At 39.1% G+C, this 21,156-nt stretch overlaps 2 protein-coding genes across 4 annotated transcripts in view; both read left to right on the top strand.

Annotated features, from left to right (window-relative positions):
• The window catches only part of SIPA1L2 (signal induced proliferation associated 1 like 2), a 113,722-nt gene that overhangs the window by 85,241 nt on the left and 7,325 nt on the right, over positions 1-21,156 (top strand). For 2 of the 3 annotated variants that reach the window (XM_020786762.3, XM_020786769.3), the window contains exons 13-19: positions 4,512-4,897; positions 7,252-7,476; positions 9,972-10,122; positions 11,979-12,198; positions 15,198-15,329; positions 18,319-18,372; positions 19,258-19,375. In XM_020786762.3, coding sequence (XP_020642421.3) covers positions 4,512-4,897; positions 7,252-7,476; positions 9,972-10,122; positions 11,979-12,198; positions 15,198-15,329; positions 18,319-18,372; positions 19,258-19,375 — 1,286 coding nt within the window. The remainder of the gene's footprint in view (positions 1-4,511; positions 4,898-7,251; positions 7,477-9,971; positions 10,123-11,978; positions 12,199-15,197; positions 15,330-18,318; positions 18,373-19,257; positions 19,376-21,156) is intronic. The other variant, XM_072993480.2, reaches the window with a different exon arrangement.
• The window catches only part of LOC144585886 (uncharacterized), a 398,554-nt gene that overhangs the window by 2,212 nt on the left and 375,186 nt on the right, over positions 1-21,156 (top strand). The window lies entirely within an intron of this gene.

Here is a 21,156-nt window from a genome sequence, read left to right on the forward strand (position 1 = left end):
CACCACTGACATGGTATTCTCCCTCCGACAGTTGCAGGAGAAATGCAGGGAACAACAACAGCCACTCTTAGTGGCCTTCATAGACCTTACAAAAGCATTTGACTTGGTTAGCAGGGATGGCCTTTTCAAAATACTTCCCAAGATTGGATGTCCACCTCGTCTCCTTAACATCATCAGGTCCTTCCACGATGGAATGAAAGGCACTGTAGTTTTTGACGGCTCAACATCAGATCCCTTTGACATCCGAAGCGGAGTGAAACAGGGCTGTGTCCTCGCACCAACACTTTTTGGGATCTTTTTTGCTGTCATGCTGAAGCATGCCTTTGGAACTGCAACAGAAGGTGTCTATCTCCGGACTAGATCAGATGGAAAGCTCTTTAATCTCTCTAGATTGAGAGCGAAGACCAAAGTCCAACTGAAATGCATGAGGGACTTCCTCTTTGCAGACGATGCAGCCATTGTTGCCCACTCTGCTGAAGACCTCCAACAACTCATGAACCGTTTCAGCAAGGCCTGCCAAGACTTTGGACTAACAATCAGCCTGAAGAAAACACAAGTCATGGGCCAGGGTGTGGACTCACCTCCCTCTATTACCATCTCCACACAAGAATTGGAGGTTGTTCATGACTTTGTGTACCTTGGCTCAACCATCTCTGACACCCTCTCTCTAGATGTCGAGCTGGATAAACGCATTGGGAAAGCAGCCACCATGTTCTCTAGACTCACAAAGAGAGTATGGCTCAATAAGAAACTGACAACACATACCAAGATCCAGGTCTATAGAGCCTGTGTCCTGAGCACACTCCTGTACTGCAGCGAGTCCTGGACACTTTGTGCCCGGCAGGAGAGGAAGCTGAACACCTTCCATATGCGTTGCCTACGACGGATTTTTGGTATCACCTGGCAGGACAGAGTTCCAAATAGAGTAGTCCTAGAACGAGCTGGAATTTTCAGCATGCATACATTACTGAAACAGCGACGTCTATGCTGGCTTGGGCACGTTGTGAGAATGGCTGATGGTCGGATTCCAAAGGATCTCCTATATGGAGAATTAGTGCAGGGAAATCGCCCCAGAGGGAGACCACAGCTGCGATACAAGGACATCTGCAAGCGGGATCTGAAGGCCTTAGGAATAGACCTCAACAGATGGGAAACTCTGACATCTGATCGTTCAGCCTGGAGGCAGGCAGTACATCACGGCCTCTCCCAATTCGAAGAGACCCTTGTCCAGCAGGCTGAGGCAAAGAGGAAGTCACAAAGGAAGCAAAACCAGGGAGCTGGACAGGGGACAGATTGGATTTGTCTCCAGTGTGGAAGGGATTGTCACTCTCGAATTGGCCTCCTCAGCCACACTAGACGCTGTTCCAAGTCCTCCATACAGAGCACGATACCATAGTCTTTCGAGACTGAAGGATGCCTACTACTACTATATATGTTTATAGATACATCCTGTATCTCTTGTATTTGAAAGATGATTTGAATTTGACAAAGACCCTTTATCTCATACTCTATACACTTTCACAAACTTTAAACACTGAGTCTTCTTTGAGGAGCCACTGGTGCTGTTGATTTTGTTGGCAGTCCTTGATTTTTAAATCTCACAACATCTGCAAGTTAAGACAAACCATTGGAGGAAAAGTAAAACAGCCAATTTGGTTTTCGGTTGTTGTTTATTATTTACAAAATTACACTGGCAACAGTGCTGTGGAGAATCACTGTATTCTGACATGCCCAAATGTGGTGGGTCCCCTTGACAGCCAATTATGGAGAACTGGTTTTGCTTCTGCTTTTAAGTACCATAAGAATTTTCTTAAGTATCACCTCCAATTTAAATTCTCATCAGAACTTATAACATGATAAATATAATACTGCATGTTGATAATTTTTATTATAGACTACATAAAATACATCACTAGAATCTACCATCGACAGACAACCACTAGTACTGCAGATTTCAGATGTGAGACGCGCTTTCCAGAATATTAATATTCGAAAGGCAGCTGGACCAGATGGAATCATGGGACGAGTTGTTAGGGGCCGTGCTGCAGAATTAGCTGGAGTTTTTACGGATATTTTCAATCTATCCTTGTTGCAGTGTTCTGTCCCCACTTGCCTGAAGACATCTATTATAGTGCCAGTCCCGAAGCAGTCAGCTGTGGTATCTCCCAATGATTATAGACCAGTAGCTTTAACATCTGTTATTATGAAATGTTTTGAGAGATTGGTGCTGGATTACATTAAGGCTAGTCTTCCACCTTCTTTGGATCCATGGCAATTTGCATACAGGAGAAATAGATCTACTGATGATGCTGTGTCCATCGTACTCCATACTGTATTGAGCCACTTAGAACAACAGGGAACTTATGCGAGGCTGTTGTTTGTGGATTATAGCTCTGCTTTTAACACCATTCTACCAAATAGGTTGTTTTTAAAAATGATCAACCTGGTATTACCTCAGGAGATCTGCATGTGGATAAAAGATTTTCTGACAGATAGGCCACAGTCAGTAAGGATGGGATCCCACCATTCTTCTACCCTGGTACTAAGTACAGGAGCTCCCCAGGGCTGCGTGCTAAGTCCCTTCCTCTATTCCCTGTACACACATGATTGCACCCCACTATATAACACCAATGCAATTATTAAATTTGCGGATGATACGACAGTGGTGGGACTCATAAATAAGAACAATGAGTCTGCTTATAGAAAGGAAGTACAAAGATTGATACTATGGTGTAAAGAAAATCATCTCACACTTAACATCAAAAAAACTAAAGAACTCATAATTGATTTTAGGAGGAAGAGAAATGTACATTTACCACTGTACATAAACGGTGAGGAAGTGGAGAGAGTTGGTAGTTTTAAATTTCTGGGTACTTACATCTCAGAGGACCTCTCATGGACTATAAATGCCAACATGCTAATAAAGAAGGCACAGAAGAGGCTGTATTTCCTGAGAATGCTCGGGAAGTTAAATTTATCACAGCATTTACTTCTGTCCTACTACCGTAGCACCATTGAGAGTGTCCTAACCTATGGCATTCTGGCATGGTTTGGGAGTAGCTCTGTAGCGGACAAAAAAGCTCTACAGAGAACCATTAAAATTGCCCAGAATATCATCGGGCTCCAGCTACCAACCCTGGATGACATCTTCACATCCCGCTGTCTGAGGAAGTCACACAGCATCCTGAGAGACTCTTCCCATCCTGCTTATAACTTTTTTGAACTGTTACCGTCTGGCAGAAGATATAGAACAATTAAGACTCGGACCACACGTTTTCTAAATAGTTTTTATCCTAGAGCTATAATTGCAATTAATAATGAGCTTAAAGATCACCAGTAGTGAATAATTAGTTGGACTGTGTTACTTGGCCTGAGGTGTAGATGTTTGTATTTTTAGTGGGGGACTTCTAGTGGGTGGGGAGTGTTTGGGGAATGTTATGTGTGTGCATGTGTCTGGTCTCTGGGTGTCTGTGAATTTCGTTGTATGGTATACTGTGTATATACTTACAATGACAATAAATTATATTATTATTATTATTATTTTTCTTCAAAGTCACAAAACACTACTATACATGTATAGTATATAACCCTTTTCCCTGTGGAGTTGCCAACTAGTACATCACCACATCCCAAGCAACTTTTGAAATGTTGTATAACGAAAGTAGTTTGTATAATTTGACTGCTGCCCTTTGAGACACATCATTTAAATTCTTACTAAAGCCAAATAATTGTCCCAGGAATCTCACACTGTTTGAGCCCGTGGATATATCTGAACTTTTGAGAAAGTGGAACTGCCACAAAATGGCTGCCTTATAGAAAAGGGGAATCACAGAACTTACTAGTGAAACACAACATGCATTTCATAGAGGCTAAATAAAACAAAACACAACTACAGATTTAGGATTAGCCAGTAGCTCTTTGTGTGGGAGTCCAGCAATAGTTTATTATCATCCTTGGCTTAAACTGTACTTGCATATGGAGATTCATCTTAGACTGCTAACATTGCTAGAATGGATGATATGTAATCCAGACTTAATATTTAACCCATTTCTATAACTTACATAGACAGATATATTTCTGTCAGAGATTGAAGTATAAATTACTGTCTCAACCAGACTCAGACAGAATATCACATGTTAGATGAAAGCATTTGTTTGTCTAATACAATAGGCTGCCATCAGTTACAATTTGCTCAAGATTCATATGCAAGATGGACTTTATGGAACTGTTATAATATGAAGTGCCTTGTATACAATTTCAGACTTTAAACATAATTCACTGTATACCATTTAATGTGAACTCATATGTAATAATTAAATTATTTCCCACACGTTTTAGTGTTAGAAATGCTAATGACTAATTCTGTCCATATGACTAATGAATAATTCTAGCAATTTAACCTCATCTTGGCTTCATTTTTATTTGATACTTCTAACAAGTAGCAGTATTTGCCTCTTCTACTGATGAAATTCTGAAGAAAAATTAAAATTATACTGTAATTTTTTTTTAAGATTGGAGACAAAAACTGTTCCAGCCATTCTAGTAGTAATACACTGTCCAGTAACACATCTAGCAACAGTGACGATAAGCACTTTGGCTCTGAAGACCTGATGGAATCTGACTCGCTTGGATTAACGTACATTAAAGGGGCTTCTACTGACAGTGGCATTGATACTGCTCCTTGTATGCCTGCTCCAATTTTGGCCCCTTTGCACCTTGCTGGAGGCCGGTCTGGAATGCACAGTCGAACTGATCAATGGGCTGGGTCTTCTGACACCCCAGGACAAGATGATGAGACTAAAATATATGCTGTTCACAGTTATGCTTCTGCCATATCTAGCAGTCATACAGGTGATGGCAGCATGGGAGACCTCAGTGAAATCTCTTCTCATTCCAGGTGGGTGATATTCTTAATATGGGGGACCAGATTAATAGTTCTGAGTAAATACTGTAAAGATTACTTTATATGGCTAACATTAAATATCATGAGTATTTTTAACCTTATTTCAACAGTGTTGCATATCAGAAGATATGAAGAAATGTTTTGTTCTTTGCAAAGAACAAACCTGGTTCATGCTATTTTCACTCCTGATATATTTTTGTGCAATTATGCTTAGTTTTTGCAGTATTTCAGAACTGAGTCCAAATCCTTCCACACATAAAATTGTAGAAGGTAGAAAATATTTGCAGCAACGCTGTATATATTCTATATTATATAATAGCATGCATTTGCTTGTCTTCTAGCATACCAGCCAATTGAATAATATACTTTAGATAAAATTGTTTTATCTGTAGATGATGAGTTGGAGCCACATTTTTTTCTTAAAAATAATTCTCCCAGAATGTTTCTGCTTGCTTCCAGTCCCAGAAATTCCTAGAAACACCCAGATAGGGAGATAAATAGCCAGGTAGCAAAAGAAATCACCACTGTCTGCTTTATTCCACATGTATCAACTGAGAAGAAGAAGAGAGTGCCCCCTCAAGTCTCACAACTTCCTGGGACTCACCCAAGTGCTCCATGGGAAGTGTATCCCAGTAAAATCCTTCCTCTATAGAGTCTAATGGGTAGCAAGATTACTCTTTCCATTGAACACCGAGGTGACTCTTATGAAGCTGTGGCCTGAGGGAGTGTTACCTTCTTCTCAGCTTTTACATGTGGAATGAAACAGACATAGTAGAAATACATCTCTTTTGCCTTCTTGTTTCTCCTTCCCTATCTCAGAGGTCTGGCTGGGGATTTCTAGGTGACCTCTGGAAGTTCCAGAATTTCAGAATTCCCATCCCTAATCTTTAAATCTTCTGGAGCAGATTTGGTTAGAGAGAGAATTGAAAATTTCTGGCAGATCCCGAGAAAACAGGGATTATAGGTACTTTGAACCTTTTCATCTGTAACATGTTTGGATCATGTTAGCAAAAAATAAAACAAATAAGAATATCTTCTATCATTACTAGCTGTAATCAATACTGCATGCCATAGGTTTTTCTGTGTTTCATGTCAGATGTATTTATACATATATGAGAAAACTGCATTGGGTTCTAAAGTAATGGCTAAATTTATATTATTATTTCCTGTGCCACATGAGGTGCATACAGTAGCTTGATTTGTTTATTCTGTGAACCTGGGCACAACTAACATTCTGGTTTATTTCTCTCCATCTCTGTTATTTTCTGAGAGAGAAATAAACTAAAGCAGCAGTTGTGTTTGGAATCACAGAACATGATAAACTGTATTGGTTTTTTGAGCCTATCCCAGTTGAGTAGTGTGTATTAGCATTCTTCTTGTTCTGAGTAAGCCAGGGTTCCACTGCATCCTTGGCTTACTGTGTCTTGTGACTATAGCCAGGATGCCTAAGGCAAAGCTGTAATCCAAGAAGTGTGCCTCTGCAAGGCCCACTTGGTAAGCCCTGTATAGAAATAAAAATTTTAGAATAGCTTCTGTATGCCATGAGCCATAAAGTTGGACAGAGTTCTGCGTAAGTAAAACTACTTTCATTTTCATCTGTATTGAATATATATGTGCATAATAGAGTGATCACTACACTGAAAAAATATGAAACTTTCTATCTTTAGTTGTGCTTTTTCTTGTAGAGTATATTGGCTGAGATTTGCAGATAAATGTCTGGCCAATTTTAATCAGAAAAATAACTTCACTGAGTTCAGCAGAGGTATTCCAAACGGTGAAGTTTTTAAGGTTTTAATACTTGTCAGGCTGTTGAGATGTTAAAGAATTTTCCCCTCCCTTCTCAAAATGGCTGCTTTCCAGAGGGAAGCTTTGCATTACAGTGATTTTTAACAGCTGATTGGCGGTTCTCTATGGGCAATCTTCGCTGGACAATGAGGTATTTCCCTATTGGAATGCATTGACTGGTTTTTTTTTTGTTTTTTTTTTGCTTGACGATGATATTGTTTAATGGTTTTTTTCTGAAACGGATTATCATCGTCAAGCGGGGCACCATTATACATGTAATTAATAGGTGTGGTGCTTTTCAGTCTATAACAAGATATGTGCTTCAGTTGATTAGGCACAATCCAGCCAATCTTCTATTTTTTAATGTGGGTTTGCATGAACATTGCAGACTTGAATATTCAGCATTGTATTAGATGCAATGTTCCCTTTTTACTAAGGATATAAATATAATTAAATATTGCTGGCTTGAAGAAGACTTAAAGAAGACTAATATTTCCTGAGTCAAGTTTCCTCATATACTACTGCATGGCATATTTTGTGTGTGTTTTTCCCCCCTTTTCTAGTGGGTCATATCACTCAGGAAGTCCTTCAGCACATGCTCCTAAAAGCAGTGGATCATTAGATACATCCAAAGTATATATAGTGTCACAAAACTGTGGTCAACAGATCTCTGGATCCATAGCAAAATGTTATCCTCGACAAGGAGCAATAAGCAAGTATGTCATTGGCTGGAAAAAATCAGAAGATAGTCCTACACCTGAAGAATCTGAAACTTCTGAATGCCAAGAGTAAGGGACTGTTTTTTCATTTTTTTTATGACTGGGAGGGAAGAGGGTTTGAGTCATAAAAGCAAAGAAAATGCAAGTGGATAATGTTGAATCCTGGGGCTTTGGAAGAATCTTGCATGGCAAAGTGACCTCCAGCATCCTGTTTATTGGTGTTTCCAGACAAGGCTTTTATCATGCAGTGACCATGTCTCATTCATGTGATTCTGGGAAATGACTAGATTCAGGTTTCTACTTCTGTCTCCTATATTTTCCCATTACTTCTTCCGTTATCTTTCTCTTTAAAAACCATTAAGGAAAATATGAGGGAAACTGCTTATTTGGGGGGATTTTTTCCCCTCAACATTATTCCATTTCTTGGTAAAACTACTTTAAAATATTCAGTTATCTCTAGTCCTTATATATTAGGTCAGTTTCATAATTTTGACATGTCCCATTCTTTTTAAAGAATCAGGCAGACATTAATGGGGCGTTTTTCCAGAACGGAGCTATATAAAATTTTGATCATAGTTATTTTAAACCAATCTTTTCCTTGAAAACCTTTCAAATATTTAAGAAAAATCTTGAGTGTCCATTGGAACGTTTTGTACTTTTATGTACATGATGTTCATTATGTACATTATGTTCAACATAAAATAAGACTGAGCCTCAGTAGTTTTGAATATTTATGAGTGACAAAATACACATATTAATAAGCATCAGGACAACCACATATCCAGGAAATGTATTTTAAAAGTTAAAATAAGGAAAGCATCTGTAAAAAATTATGTTTTTATTAAGATTTTTAAGAGGGTGTCTCATTGAGAAAACAAAAATTGAATTTGTTGTATTCCTTTTATATGCTGCTTATTTTTCTTAGTGAACAGTTATTCCAAACAGGATTCTGAAATGTCCAACATTTCAACATTATATTAGATTATTGCACTTGATTGCACTTGAGCACTTAACTCAGCTTACCACTGTTGATTATCATCATCATCGTCTACATTTGTTATATCCATATGCTTCATATTTTGAATTTTGTTTTATGAAATTGCTAATAAGTGTGCATCGTTTGCATTTTTTGCACTGCAGCTTCCAGAATTCCCAGATAATTCCTCAGGCAGAATTCTGGGAGTTCCAATCCCATAGACCTGCTCCTACAGGTACATTTAAATAAATACTGTATATTTCACTCACTTGCACTAAGTGAGTGAAATAGTCATTCTGAGACTACAGTAGTGTTGTATGCTTTTTTTTCTTGCCTTAGTTCTTCCTGGGATTGGTAATCTCACCGCCCTTTGGGCTGTATGTACTTTACAAAGAGGTACCAATCCTAGGAAGGTTTAGAGCAGTTTATTCACAGGAAGCTTCGCAGCAGGAAATAAAGGCCTAGAATACTGTGCAGCCTGGGAGGACTAGGTCCTTCACCAGATGAGTGAAATAGGTGAGTGAATTAAGATGTCTGTAGATGTGAGTCTGTGTGCTAGAACCCTCAAAATTCTGCCTGGGGAATTCTTGGATAATTTTGGGAGTTGAAGTTGGAATACAAAAACAATTGAATGGCACATCCCTAATTGCTAATCTAAATTCAAGAATGACAGTTGAAACATGTAACATGAAGAAAGCCAATATTTCCAGTCATGAATTAAAAAACAACAACACATAGAGTAGCTTTCGTCAGGGAGGAGGCAATATTTTCCCACCTTATGCTTTCAGAATCTATTCTTACACATGATGGGTCTTCCAGAATTGATTTGGGTGGATGGATTGCAGGAGTTGGAGAGAACAGGGGTAATCCCATTGAGCAAGGAAAAGTCAACTGACACAGAAGTGAATTTTCACTTAAGCATTTTACTGGCTTGAAAAAAACTGTTACATTGGATAATGTTACTATTGTGGTTTCAGTATCTATTTTAATCATTGGTATTTTGTTGCTGACGGGCTGCTTGCTTTTTAAAAAAACTTTATTTGTGGAAGTCTTCACCTAAAAACTGTTGTATTAACATTTTAAATAAACATATTTTTAAATATCACCTTAAAACTATAATTATGGATGGGGGTATTCATATATGAATACTCCTGCACAAGTGGACATAACAAGGGTCCAGCTCCATGAGGCTGGACGGTCCACTACTAATCCGCCATGGGCGTCGTGGAGCCTTCCAGTGGCTCCAGAGATCACATTCGGCAAGCCACTCTTTGATCTAGCAGAGAGGCTTGTTGTCCCACCTCCTGCCAGGAATGGTGAGCTGAATGCGATCTCCAGAGCCATTGGAAGGCTCCGCGGTGGATGGCCCCATGGGGCTGGACCCTCGTTATGTCCACCTGTGCTGGAGTATTCGTATATGAATACCCCCATCTCTAACTATAATCAAACATTTAAAATAGCTAAGAGATCAGAATGAACGTAGCAAATTATTGTGAAAAAAGGTATGTGTACAGGCATTTTAGGTGAAAGAAACATTGCAAAGATGTTTGTGAACTGTAAAAAAAGAAAAAAACAATTGTTCTTGCAGAATGTATAATGATACTGATGGCCTATCTTCAAGTCAACTTCAAGCCTCTGTAAGAAGTACAGTTCCTGAAAGTCAGCGAGTCTTGTCAAAAGAAGAGTTTCTGAAGCTGATGATGCCAGACAGCATCTCTGTGGAGGAAGGCAGAAGAAAGGTTAGTCCTTGTTTTTTCTCTACAACTATCACAGATAATTATGGGAATGGCATGTATTGTGGGAATGAGATGCAGAATCCACTGTATCCATTGAGCTTGATTTAGATCAGTTTGGAAAAGAGTTATCAAAAATAAATAGGAAGAATATTTCAGATAAGAAGCATCCATCCATGTATGCTATGAAACTAATGTGGATATGGTTGTTTGATCCTGAAAATTTTGCACTTTTTAAGCAGTTGCTAAATAAGCAAGTTAGCTAAGGACCCCAACATCATATTTGTACAGTGTTTATGTACTCCCAGTGGGTTCATAAAGGAATAGTATCAGAGGTCTGGAAATCTGCTTCATAAGAACATCAAATTTAGCTTTGGTTTTAGCTGTTATACTAGCAAACATATCTTATTGAAGTATAAATGTATTTTCCTGTTCCCTAAAGAAAATCCTTCTCTCCAGGTAGTCAGGTGTATAAAATAAGAACTAGACTACTGTTGGCCTACAGTCTATCAGTGTTTGATCCAGCTTACACAGGGATGACTTACGTTATCATATAAATTCTACATTTTAATTTTGATCATTATTTATTAACTAGTCCAAGAAAAGTGTATATTTTCTAAAAATATTGTTTTTCTTATGGGGAGCTGGATAGTAAGGTAGTCTTATTTTCCCATCTCCAACCAACTTTTAAATACCAAAGGGTGTCCACATCTAGGCTTAACATTATATTGGACTGGGGTATACACCAAAAAACCTGATATTTATTGCATTGTTCATATTACAAGTTGTAGGGGAGAGTGGGGATTAACTGTGCAGTTTGGGACTGTGAACTTCAGCATTTACTTAAATCCTCCAGTTCAGAACTAAAGTTCCTTTTTAAATTTCCAAATATGTCAGAGAAAGGGCTGCTAGGAAAAGAAGAGCAAATCTGAGATGCATTGACTCCATAAAGGAAGCTACAACCTTGTGTTTACAAGAGCTGACTAGGACTGTTGAGGAGATTTTAGAGAATGCTTATTCATAGGGTCGCCATACGTTTGAGGTGACTTGGCAGAACCTAACAACAACAGAGGAAGGACAGGCATTTTTAGTTATGAGAAATAGTGATGTAGAGCAAATGTTGGATATACAAATGTATGTAATTGGGACTCAATACTATTTGATTTGCCTTTTTCTTTGAAATGATAGTAAGGTGGTGCCTTAAAGTACATTGGCCTGGGTTCCCTTGAACAGATTGTCTTTCAAGGAAGAGATTTTTTCCAGTCTTTCTCTGTACCCTCTGAAACATTTTGGGGAAGTTCAAGGGTTGCAAAGAAAAGAAGAGTGGTAACCAGTTGCCTCTTTCCATTATTCTGCCAATGAGACCCTTTTGCGACTAGATGGTCTTTCATTTGCTGAAGACAGGCTTTAAATCCAATCTTGTGATGTAGTTCTTTAACTGTGAAAAACAGACTGTTATACTGAAGTTATCCATATTGTTTTAGACTGTACGTCATGTAGAGCTGAGGAATTCAATTGGTGATTAATCAAGCATAGTTTTAACAGCATATTCCTTGCTTTGAGTAAATATTTCCTATGGTGGTGATTGAGAATTTTTGCAACTTTTGATAAGAGTAAGCTAGAGCTTTTATTTAGCGGAAGAGTTTATATAATTTTAGTTTCTATTGAGTCACTTTGAGGTAACTTATCTTAGAGGGAGGGTAGAATCTGATAATCCAATAACTTCACTTTTAGTAGATCCAGAATCATTGATAAGGCTGAAGTTTACAGGTTGCAGTCTGCTATACCATAGGAGGATAATTGCCATTATGATAAAAATTTGAGTATATTTATTTATTTATGTACTTTTCTATAATGTTTAGTTTTCGTTTTATGGCAACCTATCTCCAAGGAGGACAATATATCGTACTCTTTCTGATGAGAGCATCTGCAGCAATAGGAGAGGATCATCATATGCTAGTTCACGTAGTTCAATGCTGGACCAGGCTCTGCCGAATGATATTTTGTTCAGCACTACACCACCATATCACAGCACCTTACCTCCTAGAACAAGCTTAACTAGTGGTATTGGAAACTTACGACGTAAGTATCTTAGAAACCTTCTGAGCTGATACTGAGTTTGCAGTTGGAAGGAAATATTTGTCATATGGGAAGCTGCTTTTTACCAAATCAAACAAGTGCTTGATCTAGCTCAGTACTGTCTGTCACAACTGGTGGCCGCTCTCCATTATTTCAGAGAAGAATCTTTTTCAGCTCTGCCTAATGATTGCCAGCATGATCATCCATTCATCCAATTCAGATTCTCCGTTTCAAATACAATGAGCTTGAATAAGCAGCTGTTTGACTTACATATAAATTATGAAGGAGTTCTACTATTTTGCTTCTTCTGTATTTTGAATTTAAATAAGTATTCTATAATTGAAACAACTGGAAGTAATAAAACGTTGATTTCAGGTAGTATCATATACCATTTCTATTGTTGTAAGCCTTTCTTTTTTGTTTTCAAAGCATTTATACTTTTCAGTTTTCATTTGGATTTTTGAGGGTTTTTTCTCCTTTTTTGCTAGTTTTGGGGTAAACAGCAAACTGTGGTAAAAATTTTTGCGGTAGAGCTGTCATATTTGGTTTCAAAACATAGATTGTTCAGATTTTGCATTGTTGTCCAAAGTGAATACTGTTTGGCCACCACTTTGTAATTTTCATCTTAGGCTTCTAAAAACATCTCACATAAATTTTAACCCTAATATTAGTTGGCTCTCAAAATTCTACTTCTCAAAATAGGCTTCCAGGTAAGTTTATGTTGTAAAAAAGTCACTATCAATCTTGGCTGCTATTTCTAGTTTTAAGTCAACACCAAAATGTATAATCTAGATACAGGTGAAGGCAAGCTGGTTAGTGAAGGACACTGACAGGGAAAAAAAAGAGGACATGTACTAATGAAAGAAAGTGTTAAGAATACTGTGGATCACCAAAGAGACAAATAAATGGTTTCTAGATCAAATCACCCCTTCGTGGATTGCTGCCTTGTCATGGCGAAGGGGCTTGAGTCTCAGAGAAGCTATGGACTATGCCATGCAGGGACACCCAAGACGGACAGATCAGAAGCAGAAGATATCAAGGTGGCAAGAATACACAGAGGAATTATACCAGAAAGATTTGGATATCCTGGACAACCCAGATAGTGTGGTTGCTGACCTTGAGCCAGACATCCTGGAGAGTGAAGTGGGCCTTAGAAAGCATGACTAACAACAAGGCTCTTGGAGGTGATGGCATTCCAGTTGAACTGTTTAAAATCTTAAAAGAGGATGCTGTTAAGGTGCTACATTCAATATGCCAGCAAGTTTGGAAAATTCAACAGTGGCCAGAGGACTGGAAAAGATCAGTCTATATCCCAATCCCAAAGAAGGGCAGTGTCAAAGAAAGCTCCAACTACCGCACAATTGCACTCATTTCACACGCTAGCAAGGTTATGCTCAAAATCCTCCACAGCAGGCTTCAGCACTATGTGCACTTAGAGCTCCCAGAAGTACAAGCTGGATTTCAAAGGGGCAGAGGAATTGGAGACCAAATTGCTAACATGCACTGGATTGTGGAAAAAGCCAGAGAGTTCCAGAAAAACATCTACTTCTTGTTCAAAAGGCTTTGACTGTGCGGACCACAGCAAACTATGGCAAGTCCTAAAAGAAATGAGAGTGCCTGATCACCTTATCTATCCACTGAGAAACCTATACGTGGGACAGGAAGCAGCAGATATAACTGGCTATGGAACAACTGATTGGTTGAAAATTAGGAAAGGAGTACGACAAGGCTGTATATTGTTTCCTGGCTTATTTAACTTATATGCAGAATACATCATGCAAAAGGCCGGACTGGAGGAATCCCAAGCCAGAATTAAGATTGCCAGAAGAAATATCAACAACCTCTGATACACAGATGATACCACTCTGATGGCAGAAAGTGACAATGAATTAAAGAACCTCTTAATGAGGGTGAAAGAGGAGAGTGCAAAAAATGGTCTGAAGCTCAACATCAAAAAAAAAAAAAAAAACAAGATCATGGCTACTGGTCCCATCACCTCCTGGCAAATAGAAGTGGAAGAGATGGAAGCAGTTACAGATTTTACTTTCTTGGGCTCCATGATCACTGCAGATGGTGACAACAGCCACAAAATTAAAAGATGCCTGCTTCTTGGGAGGAAAGCGATGACAAACCTCGACTGCATCTTAAAAAGCAGAGACATCACCTTGCCAGCAAAAGTCCGCATAGTCAAAGCTATGGTTTTTCCTGTCGTGATGTATGGAAGTGAGTGCTGGACCATAAAGAAAGCTGACTGCCGAAGAATGGATGCTTTTGAATTGTGGTGCTGGAGGAGACTCTTGAGAGTCCCCTGAACTGCAAGAAGAATAAACATATCATTCTAAAGGAAATCAACTCTGAGTGCTCACTGGAAGGACAGATCTTGAAGCTGAGGCTCCAATACTTTGGCCATCTCATGAGAAGACTCCCTGGAAAAGACCCTTATGTTCGAAAAGTGTGAAGGCAATAGGTGAAAGGAACGGCAGAGGATGAAATGGTTGGACAGTGTTATTGAAGCTACCAACATGAATTTGACCCAACTCTGGGAGGCAGTGGATGACAGGAGGGCCTGGTGTGCTCTGGTTCATGGGGTCACGAAGAGTCGGACACAACTAAACGACTAAACAACAACAAGATCAAATCAAGGGCAAACTCTCACTAGAAACTAAAATGACTAAACTGACATATTGTGGATGTACCATGAGAAGTCAAGAAAATACGTAATACTGGGAAAAGTTGGAGGAAATAGGAAAGCTGAATGACCTAGCATGAGATGGATTGATTCAGTGAATAAAGCCACAAGTTGTAGTTTGCAAGAGCTGAGCAAACTAAATTACAGGACCTTTTGTATATCACTCTGATGCAAAGGGTTGTCATAAGTCAGAAATTGTAGCAAAAACAGTAAATGAATTCTGAATTCAGTTTGAAAAGTTTTAAACTTTATTTCCTTTCTAACATATTAAGATATTTGCAAAGACTTTTTATTTATATTGGTTTTTACTTAGATGAGCTATGGTTCTCAGATGGATCTTTATCTGACAAATCAAGATTCAATGATCCTGGCCTCATGCCCCTTCCAGATACAGCAACAGGATTAGATTGGTCTCATCTGGTTGATGCTGCACAAGCATTTGAAGGTAATTGTAAGAATCAGTATAATAACTATGAGTTTAAGTGTCCAGCTTAAAGCTTGGTGCTTGCATCATTACTAGTAAGATAAGAATCACATGTATCTCATTCCTAACTTCTCTTCACTTCAGACTGATCCGTTTTCTCATATGCCCATTGAGTCACTTGCAGTTGACAGACAAGCTTAGAGCCACCTTTGTTAGTGGGATCAGATTGCAGATGAGTTCTGTGACCTAGGACTAGGCTAAGAAGGCTGAAGAAATATGCATTTCCCATAGGAATGCATTGAAAACCATTTAATCCGTAACTGGCCCAAGAAAAAAACCCCACACAGAAACAAAAAATGAAAATAAGCCACATGAAAAGACCTTACCTTTCTGAAGCCTTCCAGGGGTCCCCCACCACCGCCATCACTGCTGCCCGAGGCCTCTGAGGGCTTCCCCACTGCTGCCGGAGGCCTTTCAGAGGTCCCTCACCCCCATCGACGCAGGCTTTCCCAGGGTGTACCGGGCCTACCAGGGGAGGGCTTCCCTGGGAGGCCCAGTCTACTGCCCGGGAAAGCCTGGTAGACTGGGCCTACCAGGGGAGGGCTTCCCCCAGTAGGCCCAGTCTACTCTCCAGGCTTTCCCAAGGAGTAGACCAGGCCTACCAGGAGAAGCCCTCCCCTGGTAGGCCTGGACCACCCTGGGAAAGCCTGCGTTGGCGGGGGAACTCCGAGAGCCTCCCACGGCGGTGGGGAAGGCCTCCGGAGGCCCCCCCTTGCCACTGATCGAGCCTCCAAAGCACGACTGGCAGTGAGGGAGACCTTCGTAGGCCTTCCCCGCCACCATGAGATGCCTCTCAGAGGTCCCCCCCCCACCGCCAATTATGCTTTGGAGGCTCGATCAGCGGCGGGGTGGCTCTGAAATGCCTCCCATGGCAGCAGAAAAGCCCTGGAAGGCATCCGGAGGCATGATCGGCGGCCTACGGACTGGAATGGGGAGGCAGGGAAAGCACCAAATTTGAGTTTGGCACTTTCCCCGCTTCCCCCTTCTGGTCCGTAGATCGATTCTCTGGCCATAAGTCGATTGGAAATCTTGTGGCTGGAGAAGTCCGGATGTCGAAAAGTACACACGTCGAGCCATGTGTACGTCGAGGGTCCACTGTAGCATCTCCTGATGGGTAGACTAATCAATTTTTGAAATTATTTATATATATTAAACATCACATTCTTGGCCCCTCCAGATGGTTTGTCATTCTGACTTCAACTTCACTCAAATATTCATGAAAAAGAGCACTTTGTGCACTCCTCCCTTCACACACCTGAAAGCATTTTCCAATTAGTGCAGCACCAGGGAACAAGCCAACTTGGGCTTGAAATACTTACTCCCAAGAGATAAACTGCAGGTATTACTCCCTTCTCATTACTGGGAAAACACTGCTCTCTACTTTCTCAGGCACTGACAAAGAAGCCTAAATTTTCCAGATGGATTCCATGCTCCCCCAATTTCTCAGTTTCTTCACATTCAGAAAATTTGGCAATTTGTCCAGAAAGGAACTCCAGAAATCCATAAATAATATAAAATAAATGGATGCAAATATTGAGGACAAAACATTGTTTTATATACTGGCCAAAATCCTGTTGCCAGAAGTTACACTGTGTAAGGCTGGCAAAGTAATCAGCTGTGGTAATTTTTTAGAAATTAAAAATTCCTCACTTGCTCCCTAAACGGCGTGAGGCTCCATTAGAATCCCATTTACCATGGGTAAACCATTGGGGGCCAGAGGACGGGGAAGTCTTCAGTTTCTAAAAATCTGTGGTGGCAGGTTTTTGAAATTAAGGGAACCCTAAGAGAGCCTTAGAACATTCAAGGGAAATAGGAAAAAAATTCTGGAAAATCTTTGCAGTTGATGACATCATCAGCCTTACACTGTGTAATTCTGGAAACGATGTCAGCCATAATCTAGTATGTTAGAATATGATAACAAATAAGGAGATAATGGTGGATTAGACTGAAGGTCTATCTAGGATAGCATTCCAGTCATATAGTGACAACTTTTATTTAGATTATATTCTGTCACATTTGATCATATCTGAATATTAGCTTGCATTGTGCTACCTAGCACAACAGGGTTCCACCAAAACCTCTTGTGCAGATATTTGCACAAGAGGTTTTGCCCAAGACTCACTATAGCATGCATACAGTATGAAATTATGAGTTCATCTTACTAATGAATGTTTTTAATTGAACTACTGTGTCTTCTGTTACCAATTCTCATCCTAAACTAGTGAAAAGTGATACATAAAAGGGCATAATATTTATTTTAATTTCATTTTTATTCATATTTTTAAAATAAAGTGTCAAAGTGAAACGGATAAATAGGTATCAACCTGCAATTTTATTTCTATCCCATATTTTAGTACATATATTTGCCATGAATGTTCTGTACTATAGATACCTCAGTCTTTCAGTATGTTGAATTCACTTATGAATTTCATGATATTATTGTACTGTATTATGTTGCCATTATGAGTTCTGGCTATACGCTGCCGCTCAAGTGTAGAATCATGTCTTGTCTTCACAATGCATGTGGACATGCTGTTCAAAAACAATCTCCAAACTGCAAATATAGGTATATTTAGCAGATGCTTGCTGTTCTTTCTGTAATGGTATGGAAATTTAATAGAAAATGAACTCAGATACATGAAGATTATGTATCAATCTTTTCACTGCCACATATTTGTCCATATTTGTTATAACCATTTAAAGTAGTACTTAAGTTTCCATTTCATTAAAAATACATGGAATACATAGATGATGATATGATAGTAGTAATCTAATGAAAAATATTACTGTTTAAAGGTATTTGTAAGAAGATCCCATGGTGAGAGCTAATATTATTGATGTTAAGAAGTAGTCCAGCTATGTTGCCTCTCAGAAGGATCGCAAATACATTATTCAGAATTTAGTTCAGTAGATTCTATTGTTTATAGGAACATTCTGAATCTTATTTCAGATTTTGACTCTGACGAAGAACTTGGGCCAGTCTGTCATCACACTGCGTTTCTAGGTGATGATCTGGGGTTGACTATTGGATCTTAATTTTTTAAAATGTATCTTTATATTGCTATATGTTTGCACGGTTGCATGATCATATGCAAGCTTTGGGACTTTGCAAGATGATAGGGGAAGGCATGCTATGGCCAGGACCAATAAAAATTGGTAGATTCTAGGAAAACTAATTTATTCACATGAATAAGCCCTGTAGTTACAGAATAAACCGTTTGCATGGAAAAAGAGCAAAGTGTGGTTTTCTCATTTTCTATAGAAATAGTGTGTTCGGCATCTGAGTATATTTTTGTCTGCCACACTGCATGTTCTTCAGTGAGAAAAAAATCATCTTCCAAACAAGCCAAGCATGTATTCTAAGAATCATGGGGGTAAGAAGTTACTTGAAAATCTAAGAGGAAACATAAATTTTTGTCCATTAAATTGGTAAACCTGTGATAAAGATCATAAACAGGAACTCTAGCATATTGGACTTCAAGTGCACAGATAATCAGTTATTATGTTCAAGTATAGTGGTACAATAAATATGCTCTGCTATACTGGATTCCATAGTTATTTATGGAATTAGCTGTTATTTTCTGAGTTGCCTGCATTTACTGTTAGTTTGTTTGAAGCTGCTCATGATCTCAGTGTTTTCTGAAAATTTGGGCAGAACTAAATTAATAGCAGACCATGAAAGCAAATGTCAGTTACATGCAAAACTGAGGCTATCATGAGCTTGCTTTTCAGTTACATTGGAAGGGATGGAAGGAAGGGTTTTGATACAGAGACTTTCTTTTACTGTGCATCCAAATAAAAAGGATATTTGAATTCTTCATCAGCAATATTTACTGGAAGTATTTTTCATCCACCTTATCTTAAATGTTTAATGTATTTGTCTTTTCAGATCAAAGAGTGGCATCTTTTTGTACCTTGAATGACATGCAGCATGTACAGAGTTTGGACAGTAATCAATCCTTAGGCACAAATCCGACAAATGGAAAAGATTTTATTGATGCTACTGGGTATGTAAATCAAATGGTACTCTTTACCAAAAATGAAACAAAAGCTTCCTTTTCAGCAGGCATGAGAAACAACTCCAGTCAGCTTCAGATAGTATGACAAGTGGTGAGAAATGATGGGAGTTCATTTTTGTAATCAATTTAAACAGCTTACTGTATTTGAAATAAATATCTTCAATTATTAAAAGAACATGTGTTTGCAATCCAGAAACACCTGGAGGGCCACAAGGAATGCCACATTCTGCAGTCTTTCCCTTAACTGTCATTCAGAAGCTACCAGTGCAGAGGGTTATAGAGTGGCATTAAGTGGGTTATAGAGTGGGAATTAAGTGACATTCACTCTCCAAAGCTCTCAAACCCATATTGTGTGTTTCTGGTTACATAAATGGCTAAGGATGACATTCTGGTCATCCTGCTGTCACTCTGTGTATTGGAATTTGAATTGCTTATAAGGTAGCCTTCAGTACTGGAGAAGAAAAAGCATTAAATCAATAACCAAAGTTCACTTTAGAATAATGTAGAGCGATTCAAATAGTAAAACAGCATAAGCATTTCACATTTCAATGAGATTAATACCAGATTAAACTAGTTTAAAGCATGGCTGGATGGAAAGATCCTCAATGTATTTTCAAGCTAAATAAGTGCCAGATGAAACACTCTTCATCTAGTCATTTTCTGAAAGCAAGGGAAACAAGGAGATCACATCAAAGGATGGGTTTAGCATGGGGGCACTTCATCCAGACATAGGTAGGCCACCATACCCAGATCCTAAACCATATTGCCTTTAAATATTAAAATCAACATTTTAAATTCTGTTTTCAAAAAGATTGGTCGCTAATAAAGCTATTTAAGTACTACTGAGATCGGTATGGGTAGTCCAAACAGTTTTGCTGTCTGTCAGGATCTGTCTTGATAAACAATACTGTTTATCATATTAGGAATGTGCATTTGGAAATATTTGGAATTCACTGAATAATGCCATATTTAGATAGTTCTCAATAAATCCAAACCCAAATTTGATATTCTTCATTGCCTCTGTGGATGCACACAAATGGATTAGACTATGCCTGCGCAGGACTCCTTGGAATATTCTAGGCATAGGCCTTTTACATTCCAACAGTCATACTAACAGCCCTACCGCCCTTACAAACCTCTCGCTCCAGCTCCTGAGAGATCCAATTTTCCTCAGTCTTCTTCTACTGCTGCTCCTTTCCGGTCCCAGGCCCCAGCCCAGCATAGACAAGCTTTCTGTCATCCGGCAAGGAAAAACAAACAATATCTTTGACTTTCCTTCCTTGAATCTGATTCCTGACTGTCCCTATCATCCCCAACTAGCCCCTTTTCTCAACAAGTGGTCCATCATCGCCAAGAACACTTGGGTGCTCGCTATCATACATTACAGTTACCAGTTAGAGTTCATGGAACTTCTTCCTCTTGGTCATCTCTGACACATGGTTTACTCACCTGCTCTAGAGGATGAAATACCTCTTCTCATCCAGAAGCACACTATTCAAAGAGTACCTTCCCAAGATGTTCTAAACAGTTTTTATTCTCATTACTTTACAGTCCCCAAACAAAACCCATCCTAGACCTGCGACTTCTCAATACCTGCATTCAACCCAGGCGTTTTCGCATGGTCACCCTCAAATCCGTTATCCCACTCCTTTCTCCAGGTGACTGGTTTGTAGTTATAGATCTTCAGGACGCATACTTCTATATTTCCATTCATGAACGTCACTTCAAATCTTGCAGGTTTCTTTTCAGGGCACAGCTTACCAATTCTG

This window comes from Pogona vitticeps, chromosome 1 (assembly GCF_051106095.1).
Source record: "Pogona vitticeps strain Pit_001003342236 chromosome 1, PviZW2.1, whole genome shotgun sequence".
Lineage (NCBI taxonomy): Eukaryota > Metazoa > Chordata > Lepidosauria > Squamata > Agamidae > Pogona > Pogona vitticeps.